Below are 26,190 nucleotides of genomic sequence, written 5' to 3' on the forward strand. Positions count from 1 at the left end.
AGTGGAAGATTTGAAATGTGAATTTAACTCTTGCTGTTGTCGTGAAGCAGAATTCACCAAACGTTGGGTTGTTCCCCCCCCAGGGAACGTGAGCTGGGTTTGGACCACTGTGAGACAAGTTAGCTGTACCCCACTGGCGGGGCGTGGTTGCCATGGTGATCCTCAGTCCAGAGGAGGCGCAGTCCAGACACCTGGTGTATGTGCTTGGCCGAGGCTCCAATGGGGCGAAGGTGCCATCTGTGGGATTATGACTGACCACCTCTGAGTCAGAATCCTGCCCAGGCGGAATGATAGGACAGCGCCACGGGGCCTCGATGGCCTCGGATGGCTGGTCCCTTGCCGGCCCTGCCGGCTGGCCCTGGTGCATCGGGACCAGGGTTGGGTGCCGAGAGCCCCTCGTCCTGGGCAGCAAGGCCGCCCCCTTGCCTGTCATGCAGCGCACGTTCGTGGGGAACCTGGTGCTTTAAACCATTCGTGGACGACCGGTTTCTGAGTGGTGGCTTCCCACATAGCACAGCAGCTCCCTCACTGCGATCAGCTGAAAGTCAGCCCTCCTTAAAAAAAAAATGAAATGTGAATTTAAGGTCACAACTGTTGAATGCATGCTGATCATGTGAAACAGAGAATGACAGAAATGTCTGAGGATTACTGTGGAATAGAAGTACTGGGAAAGTAGTTTTGTGTTATGACCTTGGGCCCCGTGGACCTGCAGGGTTTGGAAGGACTGTTTCTGTCCCCCAGATGCTCACAGCAGAGTCGGCGCACCCTGGAGATGCCTCTCGGTGGCAGTGTGAACGTTGCAGCAGGGAGGATGGAGAAGCAGGGCTGAGGTCTGGTCACGGCGTGCGTCTGTTGACAAGCGTCCGGCGGCCGTGCAGGCAGACTCTGTCCCGTTACCGGCCTGCGTTCGCGCTCAGTTAGCCGAGTGTTCCTTTAGGTGCCTCAGCACCGTGCGGGGGGCTGCAGCCGGGACCTGGCCGGCGCGCTCCCGGGGGCTCTGGGGAGCTGAGGGCGGGGGGGCCTTCGGGAAGGGGCTCCTCCTTCCAGAGCTTTCCCAGCACGTGCTTGCTTAAGCTGAAGCACGTCGGAGGGCTGATGGCTTCATCTGCAGCGATGCTCTTGGGACGGTTAAACCGCTCGCGGGTCCTCCTTCGACGCCGGGTATGTGGTTGGGGGTCACCGAGGCTTCTCCGAGGCCCCGCAGTGAGTGTTACGTCCTCAGAGGCTCTGGCTGCACCAGCCTGCTCTCATCTGGTCCTTGACCCCTCCTGTGGTCGAGCCTTGTGCTCCAGCAGATGTGGCAGCAACGACAGCCTGGTAGCAGTGAGCACACTGGGCCCCCAGCCCTTGGCCTCGCTCCTCCCCACGAGGGGGAACCAGGGCTCCTTGGAGACCGAGCTCAGCAACAGCCGGGACAGCAGTGGTACAAGAGGAGGAGCCTGGGTCAGAAAGTAAAGAAAGAACGCGAGCACCTCTGGGCATGGCCGGTGTGGAATAAAACAGATTTCTTGTTTCATTTCTTTCAACAGCGTTGTGCAGTTTCTTTTTTTCTTAACGTTATTATAAATAGGTTTTTTTGTTATAAAATAAAGAACCTAAAATTTACCCTTTGAGCCATTTTGAGGTCTGTGCTTCTGCGGCACTGAGGACCTTCCCAGTGTCGTGAACGTCCCTACCACCCATCTCCAGAACCCTGCCGTCTCCCCAGACTGAAACTCTGCCCCCGTTGCACACTCACTCTCCACCCCCTTCCGCCAGCCCGACACCCACCACCTCCCTTCTGTCTCCGTGATCTGACTCCCCTGGGGCCTCACGTAAGGGAGGTCACAGAGCATCCGTCCCTTCGTAACTGGCTAATTGCACTTGGTCTACTCGGAGTTCACCCGTGTGGCGGCAGGCGGCAGGCGGCAGGAGTCCTCTTTTGAGGCTGAGGCTGAGTAGCACTCCATTGGGTGGACGGACCACACTTTCTCACCTGTCCATGAGTCACGGACACTGGGTTTCTTCCGTCTTTTGGCTCGTGTGGGTGAACAGAGCTTTTAAAATTTCGGTCTCCGTGTGTTGATTGCTAGTACAGGTGACCCTTGAACAACACAAGTTCGAACTGTGTGGGTCCATCTCTATGTGGGTTTATTTTTTATAAATACACGAACATGGAAAAAATATGAAAACGTATACGCTACTATAAATGTACTTTCTCTTAAGATTTTCTTAACGTTTCCTTTTGTCTGGCCTTATTGAAAGAATGCAGCATATGATACCTACAACATACAAAGTGTGTGTTAATTGTTTACGTATCGCTAAGGATTGTCGTCAACAGTAGGCTATTAGGCTCTTAGTAGTTAAGCTTTGGGGGGATCCAAATTTACGCGAGGATTTTTGACTGTATGGGAGAGTCAGTGCCCCTAACCCTGTATTGTTCAAGGGTCCATCGTATATAGAAATACAACTAATTTTTACGAAGCTTTTTTAAATGTTTGTTTATTTTGAGAGAGAGGGGGAGAGAATCCCAAGCAGGCTCCGTGCTGTCTGTGGAGAGCCTGACGTAGGCCTCGAACTCACAAACTGTGAGATCATGACCTGAGCCAAAATCAAGAGTTGGACACTCAGCTGACTGGGCCACCCAGGTGCCCCCACAACTGATTTTCATATATTGATCTTAAATCTTGCAGAGTCACCAGAGACGGTTGTTCTGGGATCTTTTTTGTTTCTTTGTTACTGTTTCTAAAGATTTCACATTTGTTTTGTAAACATTTGTTTTCCCATTTTTGTGAGCATTTGTAATCTTTTGTAAAGATTAACATTTTTTAAAAAAACATGTATTTTGAGAGAGAGAGAGAACGAGAGAACGCGAGCGGGGGATGGGCAGAGAGCGGGAGACAGAGGATCCACAGTGGGCTCCGTGCCGACAGCAGAGAGCCTAATGCAGGGCTTGAATTCGTGAACCTCGATATCATGTCTTGACCCCTAAACGTTTTACTTTTAAGTGATCTCTACACCCAGCATGGGGCTCGGATTCACAATCCCAAGATCGAGACTTGTATGCTTCGCCAGCTGAGCCAGCCAGGTGCCCCTCTGGTATCTTTTTTGTAAATTCCATCAGAGTTTTTATCAGGAATGGATTTTGGGTTTTGTCAAATGCTTTTTCTGCATCTGTTTAGATGATCATACGGTTTTCCGCTGATTAAATGTTTGAGGTTGTAAGATGAGATTAAAAGGCGAGACCTAACTACATGCCGTCTGCAAGAAACACCCCTTAAATGTGAAGACACAAATAGGGGCGTCGGGGTCGCTCAGCCAGTGGAGGCTGTGACTCTTGATCTTGGGATTGTGAGTTCGAGACCCACGTTGGGTGTAGAGATGGCCTAAAAACAAATCTTAAAAAAAAAAAGTAGAGACACAAATAGATTCAAAGTGAAAAAATGGGAGAAGGTAAGTGCTGCTAACGGCAGTCGGAAGAAAGCTGATGTGGCCACCTTAATATCAGACTGAGGTGATTTCATAGCAAAGGTGCCCAGGGATGAAGAAGGTCATCCTGGCATTTAACATTTCATAATGTCAAAGGGGTGCAGTCATCGAAAGGACATAACATGCCTAAGCATTTGTGTGTGTCATGGCAGAAGCCAGATGCCAGAGAATGTCTTCTACGGTCCTGTGTAAGCAAACTTAGAGAAACAAATCGATTTACTGTTTTCCTGGGGCTGAGGGTTGAAATGGCCTGCGGATGGACATAGGGCACTTGATGGTATGATGGCAGTGTGCTAAAGGTGGATTTTGGTGATAGTTTCGCAAGCTGTAAATTTACCAAGAATCATTGAATTACACACTCACAGTGGGTGAATGTCACGGAATGTAAATTCAACCTTGAGAGAACTGCTGAAAAAAAATTAAGGAGGAATGTCAGAAAACACAGACACCAGCTTGAAGGGCCTCTTCTGGGACCATTTGAGCATAAAAGTAAAAATAGTAATAAATTGTAAACAAGTGAAAAAGTACAGGAATCCGTGAGTCTGTTTTGACGACAGATAGAAAAGTGAACGGGCAAGGTTTGTACGTGGGAAGACAGGCTCGAGGTCGGGGTCCCTGTTCCATGACCCTTGGAGCAGAGACTGGTTTGGGAAGAACTGGGGTGAGTGCTGCCCAGGGAGAAGAGCCTCAGGTGTCTCCTCCACAAAGTGCTGGGGAGGGGACCCTCTGGCCCGGTGGTCACAGTGCGCACCACCACGGGGCAGGTGGCTCCCAACTGCCGCGAAGGGCCGCCAGGATCTGGGGAGCGGCGCCCCGGCGGGAACATGCCACTTGACCGTCATAAGTGTCAGAAGAGGCCAAAACGAAGCGTTTCTAGGAATGACCTCACTTTTCCGGAGACGTGTAGTTAACGACAGTGGAAATGCACACCTCGACCGGCACGAGCGTGCATCTCGGTTCCTGTGAGCCTAGGCAGCTTGGGGTCAAAGGTGTTGACCGAGTAGACTGAAGAGAAGGCTGCCTGGGGACCCAGCAGCGAGTGTCCGCTGAATGTCACTCGGGGGCTTTCGATGCTTTCAACTTGTGAACGTCTTCACTGGTGTCAGCAGTAGTGGGGTCACGCCGAGGAAGCGTTGGGTTTTGGCCTAAGTGTTGCCGTGTGGTCAGACCCTCTTGAGAAACAGCCGTGACACTCTCTCTGCGGGCTGTTTGTGGCGGGCGGTGTGGCCACAGCCTTCCCTGGCGACCTCGACCTGCTACTCTCATCCGGCTGGCTTCCGAGTTCAGGGGGCAGCGCGGTGTCTGCGTCAGGCTGTCTCCGCAGAGCGGGACCCCCGGTGGACGGGGCGAGAAGGGATGGGCGGTCCACTCCCCACGCCGGCTTCCGCCCCTCCTAGCCTTTCTGAAGGCTGTCTTCCCGCGGTGTGGACGCTGGAGAAACAGATGCCTTTGGGAGCAGCGTGCTGGGCTGTGGGGACTTGGCGCCCTCGCCGACCCCCGTCGGGCTTGGGCTGCCGTCGCGCCCCTGACGGTCGTTGTGAGCGGTGTTGACGCCTCACCCCTGCTCCCTTCCGCCTTTTCCCAGTTTCTCCGGATATGCGCTGACCTCTTTCGCCTGGTCCCCTTCCTGGTCTTTGTGGTGGTGCCGTTCATGGAGTTCCTGCTCCCTGTCGCCGTGAAGCTCTTCCCCAACATGTTGCCGTCCACGTTCGAGACCCAGTCCATCAAGGTGACGGGGCGTTGGGGCCGTGAGCTCGTTTCAGAGCAAATTTGGACGTAGTTACGACATCCGCGTTGTTTGTGACTGACGTTCAGATGGTCAATGGTTTTGAAGTTGTATGTTTTCTTCCTAACTTGGTCATGCTGTGCTGTGATTAGTAGACGGTGGGTTACGGAGTTGTTTTTCTTTGAATGTGTTTTAAAGTACGGTTTCTGTAGCCCACTGTCCTTCAGGCCACGGGGAGAGGCCGCCCGTGGGCGGTGCGACCTGCGGAGGGCAGGGCCCATCTGCTGTCCCCGCAGTCACAGCGTTGTTTCACTCACGGCCCAACGGCCCACGAAGCTTAAAGCTTCAGCGGCCGGTCCCTGCCCTGAGGGGCCCCACGACTGTCTTCTCAGGCCCGAACTGGAAGCGCAAGTCTGGGAAGGCACAGTCCCCGGGGGGAGCGCGCCCCGCGCCGCTCGGGAAAGTGCGGGGGGAAAGTGCGGGAGGTGCCGGGCTGAGGGGTAAAGCGGACCCCGTGCTGGGTGGAAGCAGGCGGGGGCCGGGGTGCGGGCCAGGGGAGGGTAGCACCCCCTCTTTGACCTCACAGGAGGAGAGGCTGAAGAAGGAGCTGCGGGTCAAGCTGGAGCTGGCCAAGTTCCTCCAGGACACCATCGAGGAGATGGCCCTGAAGAACAAGGCAGCCAAGGGGAATGCCACCAAAGACTTCTCCGTGTTTTTCCAGAAGGTGCTGTGATGCTTCAGAGCCCTGGGGGCCTCAGCCCTGTGGTCCCGAGTGCCGGGTAGAGCCTCAGGGCCACCCCGTCTTACATAGGGGCGCGCCTCCCGTCCCTCTTGTTCACTGGTCTGCGGGATGCGGGAGTGGAGCCCCCAGTTGGCCGTGGGCTGGTGCCCTAGGGGTTTTAACCCTGCTGGGGATGTTGGTTGGGCCTGCTGTCCTGAGCTTGCTGACATCAGAATTATTTGCCTGTGGCTCCGTACTTTGCAGCAGCCCCAGGGGAGGCAGAGTTCAGTAGATTCGGAACTAAGACCCTGCCGTTGTGACGAGCTGGGGGGCCAGGCTGGGGGGAGGAGGGGATGGGCCCCGAGGCTGCTCCACAGCCACAGCCACAGCCACGGCTCTGCTGGCATGGGCGGGAAGGGTCCACGAGCGGGAAGGGGGCTGGAAGCTGCAGGGAGGCATCACCCCGGGGGAGCCAGTGCTGGCTGGGCGCCTGGCGCCCTCGAGGGGCTGCTCCCCAGGAGGAGCCTGGTGACCAGGGAGATCCGAAGGGGGGTTGTGGATGGTCTGGGGCACTTCCAGCCGGGGCGTGTGGCCCGAGGCCGTGGGCGGTGCTAGGGAGCCCCCCACCCAGTGGGTGGCTCGCTTGGTTGTTCCCACAGATCCGAGAGACCGGCGAGAGACCCAGCAACGAGGAGATCCTGCGTTTTTCCAAGTTGTTCGAGGACGAGCTGACCCTGGACAACCTGACGCGACCGCAGCTGGTGGCCCTGTGCAAGCTGCTGGAGCTGCAGTCCATCGGCACCAACAACTTCCTGCGTTTCCAGCTCACCATGAGGCTGCGCTCCATCAAGGCCGACGACAAGGTGGGCACCCGCACTCGCGACCACCCTCTCCAGGCACCTGGGGCTCCGGTGTCCTGACCGTAGGAGAGGCGGAGTCACCAGCGGTCCTGTCGTTCCCAGATCGCGGCGGTGGGCACTTTGTGCCTCTGCCCACCGTGGCCTGCGTGCACACACCCAGCGTGCGCGTGTGTCTCCTGGAATGACGTTGGAACCGCACGGCCCTTACGGTCTGTCCCCTGGCGTGACATTAGGAGACCTGCCCGTGTCGCTAAGTATTTGTTGAAAAGGTGAATTTTAGCGGTTGCCTGATGTTTCATGGTGTGGACACGTCGTGATTTATTCACCGGTACTTTAGCTAACGTTTTGCCCCCTAAGCAGCGCTGTGATAAACGTCTTTTGGCAGCTCTTTCTGCCCACGGGTCCTGTCCCCGTGCTTTAATAAAATCATCTTCTTGCACCAAAAAACAAAACAGAAGCCACCCTCTTTTGACACAGATTTTTGTTACCGATCTTTGACAGTTTTCATAAGAAGAGTGACCTAGGATTGGGGCTCCTGAGGAAAAGGGCAGGAGGTCAAAAGCAACCACCTTGCTCCTAGGGCTGTGCTGACCGCTGTGTCCCCCCACCGGGCCTGCCCACAGCCCAGCGGCCACACTGCATGTGCCCTCCAGTGTGTTTCCGGGAAGAGCTGCTAAACCTCTCCCTTTTCTCCGAGAGTGCTGCTGGCCCCGGAATCTGCGGCGTCTGCTGGCCGAACAGGCACCTCGGAGGTGTCCGGTCTCTTCTCCCGGCCGCTTCTCTGTGTTCTCGAACGTGCTCATCATAGTTCGTGTCTGACCACTCCAGTAGCTGTGGTCTGTAGGTCTTTTTGTCCTGTTTGCTTTCTCGGGCTGGTTTGCAGTGTCTCCTTCCTGGACCTAGACGTTGTCTGTGGGAAGTTTCCGAGGTTCCAGGCAGGGCCCGCCTGGGTCTGCCCCGCTAGAGAGGGGCCGCTCGGCCTGAGACCACTAGCCACGGATCGGGGCCGGCCCTGCTGCCTCTGGTTTGCTCCCCTGACAGAGTGTGGGCTGCAGCTCCCCTGTGTCCCTTCCTCGCGGTGCCCCCTGCGGACCAGAGCCCAGGAGCACCCCCTGCTCTGTGCACATTTCCTGCCCGGCTCCTCGCTTGCGTGCTGCTTAGCCGGACACCCGACGCCAGAGTGTCTCCTGCGCTTCCCTCTCCCTGGGCGGCAGCCTCTTGGCTCTGGCGGGGTGTCTCTGCCTCTGAGCAGGGGCCTTTGGCCTGGACTCTGAGCCTGCGCTACGCGTCGGCAAGTGTCGCTGGGTCCCCAGTGGCTCACACCCCCGTGGTTGCCCCGTCTTTCCCGGTGTGCGTAATCTTGCTGTCCCCGAGCCCTGTTGTGCTAGCTTTCTGGTGCCTCCGAGCCTGTGTCTGTGTTCGTTTCAGCTGGTTTTTCTAGTAGCTGTCAGCAGGGGTGCCGATCTGGCAAAAACCGGCTCCTTGCCGTAGCTGGAAGTGGCAGGCCATCACTGCGGGTTTGTAGGGTTGAAAGGAAGTCCTTCTCCGCTGTGTACGCATTGCATCTCGGAGGGCGCTCGGGACACCCACTCTGTGGGCGTGAGGGGGGCTGGCATGGGCAGTCCTCGGGGGGCCACCTCACTCCCCGGGAGCCTGCGTGTGGCTGCCCCCACCTCAGGAGAGGCAGCTAGGGGCAGGTGGCCCCCGGCTGGAGTCCTGGCCACTCCCTTGCTTTGTGACCTTGGACGAATCACAGCTCAGTGCCTCAGAGCCCTGTGAAACAGAACAGCCTGCCCTGTCAGGAAGGTGGCCTGGGCCTCCGCTGTCCTGGACGTGAAGTAAAAACCAAATACAAGAAGTCTCTGAGAAGTGGGAGAAGACGACCCTGGGACCCCAGGACCAACCAGGTGGGTCTTCGCGCCCTGGTGCTGAAGGAGCGGCCGCTGAGGCTTGCTGATGAGTGCGGACTCCGGAAGCCCTGACGGGCAGGGCTCTTACCAATAGGGTTGTAAGTTCGAGCCCCACGTTGGGTAGAGAGATTATTTAAAACACACACAAAAACAACCCTGAGAAAAGCCTGCTCCCTCTGGCCAGAGGACAGGAAAGGGGCTCTCCAGGGGCGCCTGGGAGGCTCAGTTGGTTAAGCGTCCGACTCTTGATTTTGGCTCAGGTCATGATGTCACGGTTGGTGAGGTCTCTCTCTCTCTCGCTGTCCCTTCCACGCTCGTGCTCTCTCTCTCAAAATAAGTAGATAAACTTTTTTTTTTTTTTTTTTTTTTTTTTTTTTTTTAAGGAAAGGGGCTGGCTAGCAGGACAGAAGGCTTCAGACAGTAACGCTCTACTCCAGCCAGACACTAGAGGAAGTAGTGCCCCTACGGCAGGCGCCGGTGGGTGAGGGCTGAGACCTCCACCCTCTTCAGGATGTCACAACTGGGGTGGCGTCAGGGAAAGCTGACGAGGCTGCTCCTTCCTCCCCGGCGGGTGGTAATGAGCTGCCGCTCCGGCCCCCGGGGCACAGTGTCCATAGAGACCAGCAGGGGGCTGGCAGTTCCAAGACCTTCCCTGCACACCCCGTGGGGATGGCGTCCAGAGGCCAGGTGGGGCCAGCCTGCCCCTGGCAGCCCCGGAGGTGCGTGGAGGGCTCCCCGCTACCCCGGCTTCTCTTCTGGGGCTTGGCGGAGGCTGAATGGGGAGCCTGGCAGCAACGAGGCAGCCCCCTGCTTGTTCCAAACTACCACGGGTGTAATTTGTGGGTGTAACCGAGAGGGGGCACAGACAGATCAGCCATCAAAGGGAGCTTGTGACTCACGTTTGCTCTAGAAGCGGGTACAGCCCCTGCTCAGGACTACGTGAGACGCTGATGCCCCTGGGGACCAGGAAGCGGGAGCAAGGGAGGACGTGGGACTCGGCCTTTGTTACTAGTGTGGTCAGAGTGGCCAGCTGCAGTAAGCGACACGCAGGGCTTAGGCTTTGTGTTCGGAGGGCTTGAGAAAGGATTCTCACGTCCCCGTGAGAGGAGCCAAGCAGTGGGGCCAGCCCGGAGACCGGAGGTGAGGAAGCACACAGCAGGCCCAAAGGAGCCGCCTGTGGCGCCTCACCGGGCAGCTAGGGAGTGAGCCGCGTGGAGACACAGCCTCCCAGGAGAAAAGAGGAGGAGACGGGCCCCTGGGGGGCTCAGTCGGTTGGATGTCAGGTCTTGATTTCCGCTCAGGTCATGAGCTCACAATTGGTGAGATCGAGCCCCAGGTCAGCTCCACGCTGTGAGCGCGGGGGGTGCTTGGGATTCTCTCTCTCCCTCCCTGTCTCTGCCCCTCCCCTGCTTGCGCGGTCTCCCTCTAAATACATAAATAAGCATTAAAAAAGAGGAGGAAGAAAAACCAAATGGAAATTTAGAATTGAAAAATACAATCCAAAATAAAAAGCTCAGTGGATGAGCTCTACAGGAGAAAGGATGAGGACAGGAGACAGGATCAGTGAACTTTTAAGATAAAACTGTAGAAATTGCCCGTTTGGGGCACTGGCTGGCTCAGTTGGAGGAGCGTGCCACTTTTTTTTTTTTTAATGTTTTATTTATTTTTGAGAGAGAGGGAGACAGAGTGTGAGTGGGGAAGGGGCAGAGAGAGAGGGAGACACAGACTCTGAAGCAGGCTCCAGGCTCTGAGCCGTCAGCACAGAGCCCGAGGCGGGGCTCGAACTCACGAACTGTGAGATCACGACCTGAACCGAAGTCAGACGCTTAACTGACTGAGCCACTCAGGTGCCCCAAGGAGTGTGCGACTCTTGATCTGAGGTTGTGAGTTCAAGCCCCACGTTGGGTATAGAGATCACTTAAATAAATAAAAACTTTAAAAAAATCACCCATTTGAACATCTGAGAAAACAGTTAAAAAACAAGCAGGGTTTCAGCCACCTGTGGGACTAGAGGAAAGCATCTAACATACTCGTCATCGGAGTTCTGCAAAGAGGGGAGGGAGGCTAGAGCTGGGAAGGTGCTTGAAGAAATAACTCCTGAACACTTTCCACATTCAGTAAAAGACCTAAGTCGACACATTTTATTTGTATTTGTGTTTAAAGCTTATGTGTTTTGTCAGAGAGAGCATGCACGCGTGCACGAGTGTGTGAGCAGGGTAAGGACAGAGAGAGAGAGAATTCCAGGCAGTGTCCGTGCTGTCATCGCATCGCAGAGCCCGACACGGGGCTCAGACTCACAACCTGAGAGACTGTGACCTGAGCTGAAATCGAGAGTAGGATGCAAGACCAACTGAGCCACCCGGGTGCCCCTGAGGGCAACACAGTTTAGAAGCTGGGTGAACCTCAGGCGGGACCAACCCAAAGAAATCCACACGAAGACCCGTCACCGTGACACTAAGCAGCGCCGAGGACAGGTAATCGTGACGGCAGTGAGCGAGACCGGCGTCTGGCACAGGGAGGGTGGCTCCAGGGACAGCAAGCTGCTTGTCAGAGACTGTGGCAGCCAGGAGGAGGGAACAGTAGTTTTCACATACTGGAAAAAACCTGTCAACTCAGAATCCCGTATCCAGCGAATATCCTCTGAAAAAGAGGGGAGAATCAAGACCTTCTCAGGAGAAGGAAACAGAACGGCCAGCAGCACGTCTGCCCCGCGAGAACCTGGAGGAGGGTCTCTGAACAGGAAGTAATCAACCCTTGAACAACGTGGGGCTTAGGACACTGGGCCCCGCGCTCCCCCGGCACGGTCCCGGCACAGTAGAACTTTCCTTTACGCGTGAGTGAAATAAGGTTACAGCATGTAAGTTAACACAGCTGCAGTCATACCGCGTGGCAAAATAAATTGTCTAGAAGGCAGCAAAAGTCCATGGTGAGTGTGTATAAAAAGGCAGTGTTTACAGTCGCACTTGTTACAGGGTTCTTGGCTCTGTGATGTTTCAAGTTGAGTTCTTAGAAAGAAACAAAATGCCCAAGATTAAAGGGAAAAATACCCAAACCACGTGGATTTGACTCCATTAAAAACGGCAAAGCAGAGGGAGCGTCCTGTTCTCTGTTGCCCCACGGTGGGCCAGCAGGTGGCACAGCCCCGCCCTCCGTGCAGGACATTGGGCTCCCCAGAAACTTAACTGCTGATGGCCTACTATTGACCTGAAGCCTTACCGAGAACATAAACGGTTCATTAGTCCCTATTTTGTGTGTTACGTGTGTTCTATACTGTGTTTGTGTAACAAAGTAAGCTAGGGAAAAGAAAACGGACGTTTACAGCACTGCTGTGTCGAGGGACACCTGTGCATAAGTGGACCTGTGGACAGTTTAAGCCCGTGTTGTTCAAAGATCTCTGGAACACGAAGAAGAAAGAAGGTGGTCAGCAAAATATGGGTAAACCCAGTAGACTTTCCTTCTCGTTTGCCTTCTAAAGTCCGTGTGATAGTTGACACAGAAGCATTAAGATGAGCTTAGAGTAGGAGTAGGAGAGTAGAGTAGAGTAGAGTAGGAGAGGGCTGAGGGGCGTCCGGGGGTGAGGTTTCCACATTTCGCTTGGACCCGAACAAGGACGCGGAGGGCGTGCGTCCATCGGTAATACCCAGAGCGACCACCGAAAACGCCATATGAGGAGATAGACTCGGAAGCGCCGTGGAATTCGTGTTTCCCACAGGAAGATGGGGAGAGGGAAAAAAACGAGGTTTTCCATTATAAGCCCACACCGGAAACAGCCCAGTTGTCCTGCGATGGGAGAAGGTCAGCCAGGATGGTCCTACCGTGCAGTGCTAGTTAGCACCCGAAAGAGAAGCCGTTGTTAACGTGCTCGACAGCCTGCAGGAGTCTTCCAGGAATCCCCAGCAGCGTGTGCGTGCGTGTGTGCGTGCGACCCCACCCGTGCAACATGCTTCACACACAGACCTGCGCGTGAAGGCTGGATTAGTGGTCGCCACGGGTTCAGGAGGTGCCGGTGTGTCTGTAGAAGGACAAGAAAGGTTTTCTGCCATGACCGGCTTGGTGTCCTGCCATCATTCTGGGTATGGTTTTGTCACTATGGTTCGTGAGACGCTACCGCTGGGAGAAACCCTGTCACACCTGCGTGTTGATCTCCAGTCAGCCCGGGATGAGACGCTTCCTTTGGAAAAGGGAAGTGATGGACCCGTCTGCCTCGCGGGGTCGTCGTGAGGTTGAGTGGGGCCGAATGAGGTGGCGGGTGCACCCCTGCGTGGCATCGACCTGGGGCCACTCTGGTTCTTTCTTCTCTCCCCTCCCCTGCCGCCCCTGCACCGTCTCCGCGACATTCTGTGTCTTCTGTCTCCGGGACTCTGGTTTATTTTTCTCCCTTGCGTCACCGTAGTCTCAGGCTGAGGAGGAGGGAGGGGGCTCTGGCTGCGGTCAGGCTCGCCCCGCTCTCCCTCCTTCCTCCTCTGTCCTGAGGATCCTGAGAACCCGTGGCGGGGTGGGGAGGAGAGCCGGGGTGTTCACAAAGAGGCGGCGGAAGAGGAAGGGGGCGCTGAGAGCGAGGAGCCGGGCCTGGGCAGAGGCCGGATCGGTCCTGGCCACCGTGCGCTTCCCCGAGGCCCCCGCGCCCCACCGGACAGCCTGGTCACTCCGGACCCGGAGCGGAGGCCTCAGTGGTGGCAATTCGTCCTGCGCTTGGTGAGGCACATCAGGGAAGCGTCTGGCATTCAGACGCTGGGTTCCAAGCGTGTCACATAAGCGCCACCACCTCTGATGACCTTTCCGTGTGTGGTTTGTCGACTTTCTTTTGTAGCTAATCGCCGAGGAAGGGGTGGACAGCCTGAACGTCAAGGAATTGCAGTCAGCGTGTCGGGCACGAGGCATGCGGGCCCTTGGAGTCACAGAGGATCGTCTGAGGGAGCAGCTGAAGCAGGTGCGTGGTTGAGGGGCTTTCCCTTCCGTCGGGCCAGCGTCGATAGGCTTGTTGTGCCAAGACCTCCCCGGGATCCGGTGGCGTCAGCCCCCCCCCACCCTGGCTGGGGGTCCGGACGAGGGTGTGGTGACCCTGTCACGTGCCCTGTGTTCACGGCTCTGAATGTTGCCTGGTTTTTCTCCCCTGCTCTTGGTCGATAACGGCCTTACTGTCCCCTTCTGGTCATCTGTGGACAGATGAGGATGAGGTTAACTTCCCTTGAAATTTCAGTCGGTCTCTTAACCGAGGCCAGAGACCTCTGGGTAAATAGGCCCCGGGCCAGCCCACCCCAGGGGCCTCTCTCGGCTGTCTTGACGCCTCTGGCAGCCCAGAGGGCCCTCGATCGGGACCCAGCGGCCAGCTCTGCAGCTGGCATCAGGTTGAGTGGGAGGCGACATTCCGCGTTCACAGCAATTCAGCTGTCGCGTCCGAAGACATATGGCGTGTCCGGTGCCGGCCGGCACCCTCCTTGGCGGTTCCCCTCCGCGTGTAGACGGATATATGCCAGTACCCGCTTCTCCTTCGACACAAGCGGTGTTTGTTATGTGGCCCCCAGACGGAGCCTTCTCTGGGCGGTGAGTCTCCCCGTGTCTTCCCCCACGCGTGCCTGGGATTGTGTCCAGTCTTCTCTGAGCACGCTCAGGACACGTGTGAGTGTGGGCGCTGCCCCCACGGCGCTGTCGGGGATCCGAGTGTTTGTGCGTCTTCCTTCTTGTCCCACCTCCCGTCCTGCGTCCAGATAGTGTCCACACATGTTCATGGGCTTCCTTGTCACTTTGAAGGTCGTCTTTGTATCGCGAAACAGCCGTAAGCAGTGCGGGCGCTCGGCAGGCATGCGGGGCCCTGAGGGCCTCATGAGGCCACGGGTGCTACCGTTGTGGTTCATTTTTTTTTTTACGTGACTTCTAAGTGAAGAGCTTCGGTAACAGAGTCTGGGCGTCTCGCTCAATTTCTTCTGAGCCCGGCCGCCATGCCGTGTGGCATCTCGTGCTTGACTCCCTGAGGGCGGGCGGCAGGTCGTAAGAGGCAGCGGTAGGTGGGCGTGGTGGAACTTGAGGACCCCCGTTCTCGGGAGAACTTCCTTCGGCGACTCGGTGCGCCCACCCACTCGCGTCCTCCTCCCCCATCAAGCCAGAACAGAGACGACCGTTCCAGGGTCCGGGTCCCGGGTTAGGCAGACGGGGCGCGGCCAGTGGGTGAGTCTGTCTCGAACCCCCAATTGCAGTGGCTGGAGCTGCACCTTCATCAGGAGATCCCCACGTCCCTGCTCATCCTGTCCCGGGCCATGTACCTCCCCGACACCCTCTCGCCCGCCGACCAGCTCAAGTCCACGCTGCAGACGCTCCCGGAGATCGTGGTGCGTACCGCCTTCTGCGGCTCACTCCGGAAGGGGCCCTCTCGCTTCTGGGGGGAGCAGCTGCAGACAAGGCCCCCTCCTCGGCCAGGGCAGCCCTTGGATCCACCCCCCCTGCTTCTCTCTCGTCGCATCTTTTCTCTGAACATCGAGGACTCCGGTGGTGTGTGCAGAGGGTGACCCTTGGCCGCCTGGTGGCCTTTGCCCGCGGCTGGGGTCCCCGCGGTGTGATCCATTCCCCTCGGAAGCCCGGACGGCGGCCCCTCTCAGAAACACAGGCTGGGGGCAGGGTGCTGTGTGAGCCTCTCCGGCATCCCCCCCTCACAGGTGTCCCCTCTCTGAAGGCGAAAGAAGCGCAGGTGAAGGCGGCCGAGGTGGAGGGCGAGCAGGTGGACAACAAGGCGAAGCTGGAGGCCACCCTGCAGGAGGAGGCGGCCATCCGGCAGGAGCACCGGGAGAAGGAGCTGCGCAGACTCTCAGAGGCGGCGGTGAGCGGCCAGCAGGGCCCCTGGACCCGCCCAGAGAGGGGGCCGCATGGAGCGGGGGACAGGCCGCAGCTGGTCTTCCGGCCTTCCCAGAGACTGCTGGTGGACCGGGTCCGGGTCCCTACGGTCCGCCTCCTTGGTCCTTCCTGGAGCCGTCAGGTGGCACAGCGGACGCAGGGGTGCTCGGGGCGGGGGGGGCTGCGGCTCTGAAGTGGGGGCAGGACCTGGCTGGCAGGTCACGTGGGCCTTGAGGTGTCTCCTCTGGAAGGTGTGGGCAGCTTCCCAGAGCTGTCAGGGCAGGGCCGAGGATGGAATCAGACTCCGTAGCCGCTTTACACAGGGGCCTTGGTTGACCTGGGAAGCGCCAGCGCCCAGCCCCCCGGGCCGCGTCACTGCACCTGTTGGGGTCCCGCCGCGAAGCCCACAGAAGGCGCGTCACCTGCTGCTGGTTGACAGGTTCTTACAGCGCCCGCCAGCTCGGAGCAGGCCTGTTGAGAACGCGCCCCTAGCCTGGGCCGGTGTGGACGCCTCGGGACGGCGGCCAGAGGCACTGAGCTGGCAGTGGTCTTGCATTTCAGAAGGAAGCAGAGCCGGACGTGACGGCAGAGGCCGTCCCTGGGAGGCCTGTGGCCGAGCTGCAGCCAGAAGTGTCTGAGGTGACTCTGCCGTCAGAGGCCCTGAAGGACCCCGCCCCCGTCCTGGAAGGCTCAAAGGTAACCGCGCAGGCGCCCCCTCCCTCCCCTCCCCCCCCAGGGGTGGAGGCTGTGTGGGAGCTCAACCCGAGGGTGAAGGGGGGCTGGCTTGTGCAGCAGGGGCTCCTGAGGAGACAGGGCCACGGGGGTCACGGCCTGGCTTTGGACAATAGTAGGTAGCTGTAGGGCGAGGAGGTGAGGCCGCAGGTTGGCGATGTTTCTGGGAGGCCCACTGTGGTGTGAGAAGAGCCAGCTGGGCTCCAGGCTTTGGGCCTGAGCACCTGGAAGGTCGAGGCATCCATTACTTAGCACCCCCTCCTCCCAGCCCTCTGTACCCCGAGTGTCAGGGCCCCCCATGCCTGGAGGCAGGTCCACAGGCCCTTTTATTGGCTGGGCTGTGCAGTGGGAGGGCCCGCCTGCTGTCACCTGTCCCATCCCCTCCCCTGCCCCAGTCTGATGTGCTGTGCATCCTAGGGGTTCTTCTCAGGGTGGCCTCACTGTCCTGCCTGTAGCCCCCTCCCCTTGTGGGACGCCTTCCGTCTTGATCTCCCAGGAGTCAGGTAGACAGATGGCGGAGGAGGAGTGAGGCCCGGGCAGCAGATCCATGTTGGGGGATTTCAAGCAGGGTCCCAGGTGGCCTCCAGGTCCAGAGGTCAGAAGAGACGGGGCTGTGGAGGCCCCGCTTCTGCGGTCCGACACATTGACGCCTGGGTAGAGGGGGCTGCGTCCAGGGGAGGGTGGGCCTTGTCAGGGGTATTGAGGGTCTGGTGGGGGAGGCCTGAAGACTGACTCCAAATGGGTAGGGGGAGGTGGTCTGTGGCCTTCGCGGGAGCAGTTTGGAGCAGAGGTGGCAGGAAAGGCCCCCTGGGGTGTCTCAGCCTTCTCCAGGCCTTGGGGGGGGGGGGTGGCGCTGGAGCAGGTGGCAGGGAGGCCTGGGGCTCAGGGCAGACCTCTGCTGGGGGGTGGGGACAGTGGTGGGGAGGGAGGCCAAGGCCATCCTGGACCTAGGAGACAGATGGAAGCAGACCTGTGGCGGTATTGGCACATCGGGTGGGGGACAGGGGCGGGGAGAGAGGGTCCCAAGAACTTGGCCAAGCTGGCCTCAAAGGGTGACCCAGGGAAGGGTCAGGGCCAGGGCCCGAGGTATCAGGGTTGTTTTTAAGGTGGGGCAAGGCGGGGATGTAGACAGCTGAGCAGAGATGGAACGCGGCTGGGCCCACGTGGTTCAGGAGGAAGGAGGCACCTGTCATTAAGTCCAGCGGGAGTGCCCGGCTGTCTTCACGGAAGCGGATGCACCCCACTTCCAGCGGATTAAAGACCTAAGTGTGAAAAAACGTTTAGGAGTCTCAGGAGAACTAGGGCTTAATGAGGATTTCTTAGCAAGAAGCACAAACCTTTAAAAAAATTAAGTGAAGGACCTTTCTTCCCCAGAAAGATGCCGTAAAGAGTGGGTGGAACAAGTGGCTTGTCCCCTCTTGCAGTGCGGCCTTGTAGGGTTTAGCGGCGCTGACTGTCTGCGGGGCCCGGATGGAGAACCCTCACGGCTCTCCCTCAGCGCAGAAATCGAGCTTGTGCCGAGAGCCTTTCCACGGAGAAACCCAGGCCCACGTGGCTTCACAGGCGAGGCTCCTGTGAGTCCAAATGTGTAGGGAAGGGGTCCCACACAGACTGCTTGCAGAAAGCGAAGGGGGGTCGTTTCCTCGCTCACTGCGGCGACCATCGGCAGCATCAGCCAACACCAGGTCCGCAGGAGAAGCCTTCGGAACCGCGTCCTTTGTGAACACGGTGTGAAAGTTGTCGGCAGACATGCAGCGGGTCCCTTGCATCTGTTCTGTGAAAAGGATAACCGTGGTCTCGGGGGGCTTGTCCGGGAACACGGCACAGTGGCAACACGCTGAGGGGAAAAGCCACAGACGATCATCTCTGTAAATGCGGAAGTACTTCACAGAATCCAGCCTCTTCCTGATTAAAAACACACTTCTCCGCCAGTGGAGGGGAACCCTCTCACCCCAGTGAGGACATCTGCAGGGATGCCGCGGCTGGCATGGCCCCTGGCGAGGGCGCCCACTTATGCTACGCACCGTGCAGAGGTTGTGGCCAGGACACCTAGGCAAGAAAAAATCAAACCACTCCGTCAAAAGGAAGAAATGAAACTGCCTGTTCACAGACGGTGTGAGCAGCTACAAATCAGCCGTGTCCTCTGTACTGGTGATGAGCAGTGGGGTCGAAATTTCAAAGAGTGTATCATTTCCAGCCCCTAAAGTGAACTACTAGGGAGAAATTTGACCTGTACATTGAATGCTGTAAAGTGTTGAGATTGATTACCTGAATCAGATTTCCTGCGCTCGTAGATGCGTGCGAGGTGTTAGTTCTCCAACCGATGTACAGATTCAGAACCATCAAAATCCCAGTAGGCTTTTTGTTGACACAGACAGACGTCTTCTAAGACGTCTGTGGAAGCTCAAAGGAGCTACAATATAAAACGGTGGGTGAGCGCGCTGGGTAGGTGCTCCGGATGGGATACTGTTCAGCACTTGAAAGGCGTGAGACAGCGCGGGGTCTCCCACTCAGAAGGAGAGCGAGGGCACGTGTGCAGGAGCTCGCTCTCTGGGACCTGCTCCGTGTGTGACCCCCGGGGTTTTGGGGTGGCCGATGGTTTCCTGAGTGCGCGTGCACGTCGGATCCACGCTCGGGGCGCGCCCGGGCACCGCGCGTCTCTGCTGGCCTCTGCCCACCGCGGTGGGAGCAGACTCTCCGGCGGGGTGGAGGGGGAAGGGCTTTCCTTCGACCGGGTTTTCCCTGGTGTGCCTTTGTTTTCTCCACAGGAAGAGGAAATAACGAAAGAGGAAATCGACATCATCAGCAATGCCTGCTCGAAGCTGAAAGAGCAGAAGTCGTCCCTGACCAAGGAGAAGGAGGAGCTGGAGCTGCTGAAGGAAGATGTGCAGGACTACAGCGAGGTGGGCGGGGCCGCCAGGTGTGGGGGGGGGTCAGATGAGGGGGTGCCAGGTGGGCGGGGCCGCCAGGTGGGGGCGTGCAGCAGCGGAAGCAGGACTACAGCGAGGTGGGCGGGGCCGCCAGGTGTGGGGGGGGTCAGATGAGGGGGGTGCCAGGTGGGCGGGGCCGCCAGGTGGGGGCGTGCAGCAGCGGAAGCAGGACTACAGCGAGGTGGGCGGGGCCGCCAGGTGGGGGGCAGTCAGATGAGGGGGGTGCCAGGTGGGCGGGGCCGCCAGGTGGGGGCGTGCAGCAGCGGAAGCAGGACTACAGCGAGGTGGGCGGGCCGCCAGGTGTGGGGGGGGTCAGATGAGGGGGGTGCCAGGTGGGCGGGGCCGCCAGGTGGGGGCGTGCAGCAGCAGAAGCAGGACTACAGCGAGGTGGGCGGGGCCGCCAGGTGTGTGGGGGGGGTCAGATGAGGGGGTGCCAGGTGGGCGGGGCCGCCAGGTGGGGGCGTGCAGCAGCGGAAGCAGGACTACAGCGAGGTGGGCGGGGCCGCCAGGTGTGGGGGGGGGTCAGATGAGGGGGGTGCCAGGTGGGCGGGGCCGCCAGGTGGGGGGGTGCAGCAGCGGAAGCAGGACTACAGCGAGGTGGGCGGGGCCGCCAGGTGGGGGGCGGTCAGATGAGGGGGTGCCAGGTGGGCGGGGCCGCCAGGTGGGGGGGTGCAGCAGCGGAAGCAGGACTACAGCGAGGTGGGCGGGGCCGCCAGGTGAGGGGGTGGGGGCCGCTCCACAGACCTGGACCGGGAAAGAAATCCCAGGGTGCTCGGTACCCCTTCTGGTCCACGACTGATGAACGGCACCTGCTCCAGTCCTGCGGTGCTGGCCGTCCACCCTCCTCGTCCACAGGGGCCTGCCCCTTGTGGTTTCTAAAGGCACGTGAGGGATGGGATAAAAAGCCTGGTCGTTTGATAAAGGAAATCTTAGTTTCATTCACATTTCCCGGAAAGAGATTTCTTTGTTACGTACGCTTTGTGTGTGTGTGTGTGTGTGTGTGTGTGTGTGTGTGTGTGTGTGTGTTTCTAAGGAAAACATGTTTGTTTTCTCAATATTACTTTCTAATCTGCTTTCAAAGAGCTGTGTTTTGGGGCACCTGGCTGGCTCAGTTGGTGGAGTGTGCAACTCTTGATCTCGGGGTCGTGAGTTCTAGCCCTACGTTGGGTGTAGAGCCTACTTTGTAAAAAGGTGTAAAAGAGCTGTGTTTTCACAGACGTACTCGGAAGAGACGGTTCCTCGTCTCTAGCCCCGTTTTCCATCCTCCCTGTAATGCTGCTCACAGGGAAAATCATGACTCAGGGTTTAAGAAGACATTTCTTGTTCCTTAATTCTTTCAACCATTTATTTATTCTCTTAAAAGAAACATGAAGAAAGCCGAGACTCAAATAGATTCCATTCTTTGCTACAGAAACAGTATTTGGGTTTGCAGACCCAGCTTTCCGTGGCTGGAATTGGTGGGTTTCTGTTTTGTTAATGACCTGGAACTTTTTATCTTTGTGATACCGCTTTGGGTTAATTTAATTGTTACAAGATAAAGTTAATTTTGTTATTTCCTCTTCCTGTGGATTTTTTTTTTTTTTTTGAGACAATCTTTTATCGCTAAATCATTTCATTAGGACTTGCAAGAGATCAAGGAACTCTCAAAGGCGGGCACAGAGGTCTGTGTGGAGGAGTCCAAGGCCAGCAAGAGGCTGACACGGAGAGTGCAGCAGATGATCGGGCAGATAGACGGCCTGCTGGCACAGCTGGAGGCGGACCAGACGGCCGGCAAGCTGGGCACAGCCGCCGCCAGCCCGCCTGCAGGGTGAGTGTGCCTCAGGTGCCGGCCCAGGGGAGCCCAGGGCCTTTCTGGCCTCGGAGTGTTTCTCTGCCGTGGTGCCGGCCCCTGACCTTTGACCTAGTGGTTCCAGCCAGAAGCCCAGCCACATCTTTTCAGTGTCCACTTCTCAGTGATCGTTTTACTGAAGGAGCTCTCAGGGTGGCCTCTTCTGCACACGCACACATGTATGCACACACATGCACACCTTGGCCACTGTCAGGACCACAGCTGTGGCTTGGCTCCTCTCCCCCTGGCCACCGTAGTGCACACCTCTCTCTCTCCAGGCTTCTGTCAAGCTGGTCCTTCCAGAATGTACATAGGGTTACAGCTCCCCTGGGAACCCCCAGCCTCTCCTCCCCCTCCAGCCACAGCTACGCTTAGTTCCTGTTCTCCCAGATTCCCGGTGCTCTCCTGCCTCCTCCCTCTTCCCGAGCCCTCCACACACAGGCACTCGGTGATGGCCCCCACTCTGGAGGTCACTTTGTGCCAAGGAAACGACTCTGCCAGGTGGTAGCGGCTGACACTCGATGCTCCCGTGGGCTGGGCACTGTGCTCTGAGCGCCCACGTCTCTGAGGGGCGGGTGGGCTGGCTGCAGAGGTCCTGCTGTCCTCAGGTTGGGGGGCCTTCACCCCCAGGACAAGGTCAGTGTCCCTTCCCGGGGTGACCTACTGTGCAGGGTGGGCCCACTCTGACCACGGCACGGGCAGGCCTGAGGGACCTGGTCCTAGTAACCACGGGACTCCCTGTCCCCATCACCAGTGGAGAGGCGGGGCTCACCGGGAGACCGCGCACACAGGGAGACCTTGGACTGACTGATGGTTTCTGGTTTTGTGTCCGAGTTGGCCAGGCGTTCCCAAATGCAGGGGTGAGGGGCCCTGGAGGGAGGGAGAAGTTGCCCGGGTCGAGCTGACCCGTGGGAGGCCTGGCGAGGCTGGGGTACGTCTGTGCCACATGCAGGCTGTGTCCCCCCAGGGAGACTGTCATCAGCGTCACCGAGCTCATCAGTGCCATGAAGCAGATCAAGCACATTCCGGAAAACAAGCTCATCAGCTTGGTCTCGGCACTGGATGAAAATAAGGATGGCAAGGTCAACATCGATGACCTCGTCAAGGTGAGTCGGCGGGGCCGGGTCAGGGCCGCCAGGCCCAGCCGAGGGCTTGCTCGGGGGGCGCGTGTGGCACGTGCGGCCCCGTGTCTGCCCTCACGCAGAGCGAGGAGTGGTGCGGTTGGAATGGCCGTCCAGAGCAGCCCACCCGCTTTTTGACAGGACGCTTGGCTCCCCCCGCCTCCCGCGGCGCCGCGGCGCAGTCTGGGAAGCGTGTTAGCAGGGTGCCTGGGGCACACTGACCTTGGCGGGCGGCCGCGGGTCGCCTTTGGTCCTGGTGGCGAGCCGGTGGGCGCGGGGGCCCGGGGAGCTGGGCAGCCCGGGAGACCCAGAATGGGATCCCCCTTTGTAAGGAGGCCTGTGGCCTTGCATTTCTGAGGAGAGAGCCCCTTCACGGGTGTCGGAACGGTTCCTGGTGTTTCCAGCTAGTGATTTTTTTACACGTTTCCCGAGCATATCCGCTAACTTACCGTGTATTCAGCCGCGAGGCCAGGCAGTACCAAATGCACGTGCTGGGTCATTGCTCTGCCGGCAGCAGAGGCTGGGAGGCCCGAGCCCCCATCACCCACCCCTTCCCTGGGGCCCCTTTCCTTGGTGTGGACGGCAGCTCACGCGTTCTCGCCCTGCACTCAGAGCGCTGCACTCTGTCCGGGGCGGGCCCCCCGGCCTCGTGTCCACCTGGCCTGCCTTCCGCTGCTCCTTCCTGCACGCCAGGCCCGTAGGAGGCGCACCCAGCACCCTCGAGAGCCACGCGTCCCCTGCCTCCGGAGCCCCTCTCCCTCGTGGCTTGTAGCTTGGCCTGGGGCTTGGGAGCCTGTTGGCCTCCTGGGGGTGGGTGGTGTCTAGTCCTCAGAACCAGGGCAGCTGAAGGGCCCCGGGGGCTCCCCTGCTGGGACGTCACTGATGGCCATTCAGCCTGGTAGCCAAGGACGCAGCTTGGAGGGGGAGCTGCGCCATGTTCCCGGCGTGTCCCCGGCGTGCTCCTCGGGGAAAGCGCCGCTCAGGGACAAGGCCACCGCTGAGTCCCCTGGTCCTTTCCCGTGTGCGTAGGTCATCGAGCTGGTGGACAAAGAAGACATTCACATCTCCACCAGCCAGGTGGCCGAGATTGTAGCCATGCTGGAGAAGGAGGAGAAGGTGGAGGAGAAGGAGAAGGCCAAGGAGAAGGCCGAGAAGGAGGCCGCGGAAGTGAAGAACTAGGGGCCGCCGGCTCGTGTGCGCCTCGGGCCCTTCCCGTGTCTGCCTCCACCCCGCCGCGCCGGCTGTCGCGGTCCTGCTGTGGTAGTGATGGCTCTGAGGTGATTCTTAGTGACGCATCTAGTATTTTGTCTGGAATAAATCAGAAACTTCCATAATCAAGTAATTTTTAATTTTCATCATTCCACGAAGATCCATTCAGTCTGGAATCCCCGAACCCTTGCAGGGAATCACGTCCGGATGCACACGGTGGCATGGTGCCGCAGTGGCCCCAGCCGTGGTGGCCGCACGTGGGCTTCGTGGCTCCAGAGGTGGGCCCGGCCAGACTGGGGCAGGGAGGCGCCTCGCCGAGTGCCGCACGCTGGCGGCCCCTGTCCCGGGAGGAGAAAGGACCGGCCGCGTGGACCCCCGTGCCCGTGGGGCCTGCGGCGTGCAGATGGGAAGGAGGCACGCGCGGCCCTCCCCAGCTCTGGACAAGCGTCCGGCAGTCAGTCTGCGGACTCGGATTCCTGCCCGTCGGCGTTAAAAGCACCGATTCGTGCCCACTTCCAAGGTCGTCTCTGTAGCGACGGGGATCGCGTGGCCTCTGGAAAACCACAGTTGTCTGGCAGGAATGTCGTGCCTTGTGCGAGTCCTCTGTCGTGGTGTGTCAGCTCTTCCTTGCTCTAACCTTTGATTTTCACCTAGTCCCTCACCAGTTGACTAGTACAGAATTTGTACACGACGGTCCGCCTGCCACGTGCGTAACAGCTAACGCGAATCATGCCGTGAGAGATGGTAATGAAGCCCTTGAAAATGAAGCATTTCCGTTTGAGTAATTTACCACCGTCTTGTAGTTTTCAGAAAGTTTCCCAGTTTGGGTCGTTAGCACCTCATCGCCCCTGTGGGTGATCAGAGCGGGTCCCCCTGCGTGTCCAGGCCTACGCTCTCAGTGCGCCTCGCCCACCATGGCTCTGCAGCCCCGCGGTGTCCTCGTCGCTCCCGGCGCTGCTAACTCGGTCCCCCGGCCCCCCGCCCCCACCCAGGACAAGTAGGCCGCTGGCCGTGCTCCTGGTTCTGTGGGTGGTGCGTCCTGAGGGGGCTTCGGAAAGGCAGGATCCTGCCGTGGGTCCGCGTAGGGCCGGCCTGGTGCGCCCCTGGGGGGAGCGGGGCGGCCTCCCTGGGCTTGGCGCCCGGCCCTGGCCTCTGGCCGTCTCAGCACCTGGCAGCTGAGGTCGGTGGTGCTCAGTGGGCGGCCTGTGGTCTCAGCTCTGTGTCACTGGTCCTTCAGAGGCTGGGTCCGTTATGGGCCAGAACGCTCTCTCAGGGGAGGCCAAGCAGAGGAGCTGGAAGACATAGGAACTGAGTGGCCAGAGCAGCCAGGAGAGGCGGAGCACCCAGAAACGATGGATCTGAATTACTTGAAACTTTTCATTCAGCCGTTAAAGAGGAAACTTGACAAAATAGGAATACGATTATGTATCGTCAAACGTAAACCTTTGTAAAGTAGCAGCTGGGTTCTAAAGGGTTTTTCCTTCAGTTGTTTGAGAAGGAAATCTATATATTCTAGATGCTTAATTAATATCCGTGAATGACCTTACACGCATCTCAGTAGCCTGGTTTTCAGCTGTAGGGACCGCGTGTGTGTGCCAGCTGTGGGTGGCCCACGTGCCCCGTGGATGGCGGTTGTCTTTCCAGCGGGCACTGCTTTGGGGCCCAGCAAGCCGCGCCCACCCCCTGTCTTCAGCCTCGGCGCCCCGGACGTCCTCACGGATGCTGTCCCGGCGGCGACCAGGCGCTCCTGCCATGCCCGCTGCCCTGGAACCCCCCTCCTGGGTTTTCTGCGCTGTCCGGGAGCAGCGCTCACCCCCAGAAGCTACGGAGGGCTTCTCGAACACACGTGGGCCTGACCTGCTGGTGGCGGCCTTCCGTGTTGGCGAAGTCGGCTGCTGGCTCCCTCTCTGTCACGCGTGGGCTTTTACTGCCCTGAACCTCACTTACTGCAGCCGAAATCAGCGTCTGGGTGCAGGCCCAGCACGTCGGGTCTAGAGAGCGGAGGCTTGTGCGCTAAGGTGTTCAGAGGCGGCTGTGTCCTGACCGCCTGCGGCCGAGTCTTCCCGCGCTCTCTCCGGAGGAGGCGCCCGTATTTTCGGGAGCCTGGGAGGGCTAAGGCTACTTGAAAATGAAACAGGAATTCTTAGCACAGGCCTCATCCTTCACTCCGCCTGAATGCCCACTCTTGTACTTGGGATTCAGGAAGTTGGCACGTGGTTCCTAGAGCCCTTTTGGAACATCAGAGTCCGGCCTTTGTAAGTGAAGGGCACTTTGTAATTTTTGAAGAATGACCTGCGGGCGGTGGTTCTCACAGAGCGGCCCTGGGGTCAGCAGAGCAGCACCCCCTGGCCTTTGAGCACTGTCTCCATGTGTCCTCCTGGGATCCCAGGGCCCGCTCCACTGAGAACCTCCCTCCTGGGCTGTGTATAAACATCTTTTTTAGAAATAGTGTTTTTATTAAAATAGGACATTGCTGCTCCCGTAACAGTTCAGACTAAGGTCTTTGAGTCATGTGACGCATCGGAAGCCAATGGAAGACGTCAGGGTGGTTGCAGCATCTGCCTTTGTGACAGCCTTGTGCCCCCACGGTCTGGTTCTGCCTCTGCAGCGGAAGGGGATGGCGGGTGACCATGGGTGTGAGTGTGCTGCGTGAGGCCAGATTCCAGATGGAGAGTCCCCTTCCGGAGCTCTAGCCCCGGCCGGGGTGCCTGCTTGTCTGGTGACAGCGGGCCTCCGTGTCGCGTCAGGCCGTGCACCCAGACCGATCCCTGTGGTGGGGACTAGACGCTGAATTTGATGTAAGGAGAAGGTTTAATAAAGCACTGTCTCCATGACCTCTGCCTGCCTTGCGATGGCTGCT

General features: G+C 58.6%; 1 protein-coding gene across 1 annotated transcript in view; it reads left to right on the top strand.

The window, feature by feature from the left end:
* LETM1 (leucine zipper and EF-hand containing transmembrane protein 1) overlaps positions 1-26,164 on the top strand; it is a 39,810-nt gene extending 13,646 nt beyond the window's left edge. Inside the window, exons 4-14 of the mRNA XM_019453893.2 lie at positions 5,054-5,197; positions 5,781-5,918; positions 6,575-6,778; positions 13,496-13,615; positions 14,880-15,011; positions 15,353-15,496; positions 16,072-16,206; positions 19,011-19,145; positions 20,792-20,979; positions 21,968-22,106; positions 23,151-26,164. Of these exons, the coding sequence (XP_019309438.2) occupies positions 5,054-5,197; positions 5,781-5,918; positions 6,575-6,778; positions 13,496-13,615; positions 14,880-15,011; positions 15,353-15,496; positions 16,072-16,206; positions 19,011-19,145; positions 20,792-20,979; positions 21,968-22,106; positions 23,151-23,300 (1,629 nt within the window). The 3' untranslated portion in view covers positions 23,301-26,164. The remainder of the gene's footprint in view (positions 1-5,053; positions 5,198-5,780; positions 5,919-6,574; positions 6,779-13,495; positions 13,616-14,879; positions 15,012-15,352; positions 15,497-16,071; positions 16,207-19,010; positions 19,146-20,791; positions 20,980-21,967; positions 22,107-23,150) is intronic.
* Positions 26,165-26,190: the final 26 nt, after the last annotated feature.

This window comes from Panthera pardus, unplaced genomic scaffold (genome assembly GCF_024362965.1).
Source record: "Panthera pardus isolate Hobbes unplaced genomic scaffold, ASM2436296v1 HiC_scaffold_13, whole genome shotgun sequence".
Classification (NCBI taxonomy): domain Eukaryota; kingdom Metazoa; phylum Chordata; class Mammalia; order Carnivora; family Felidae; genus Panthera; species Panthera pardus.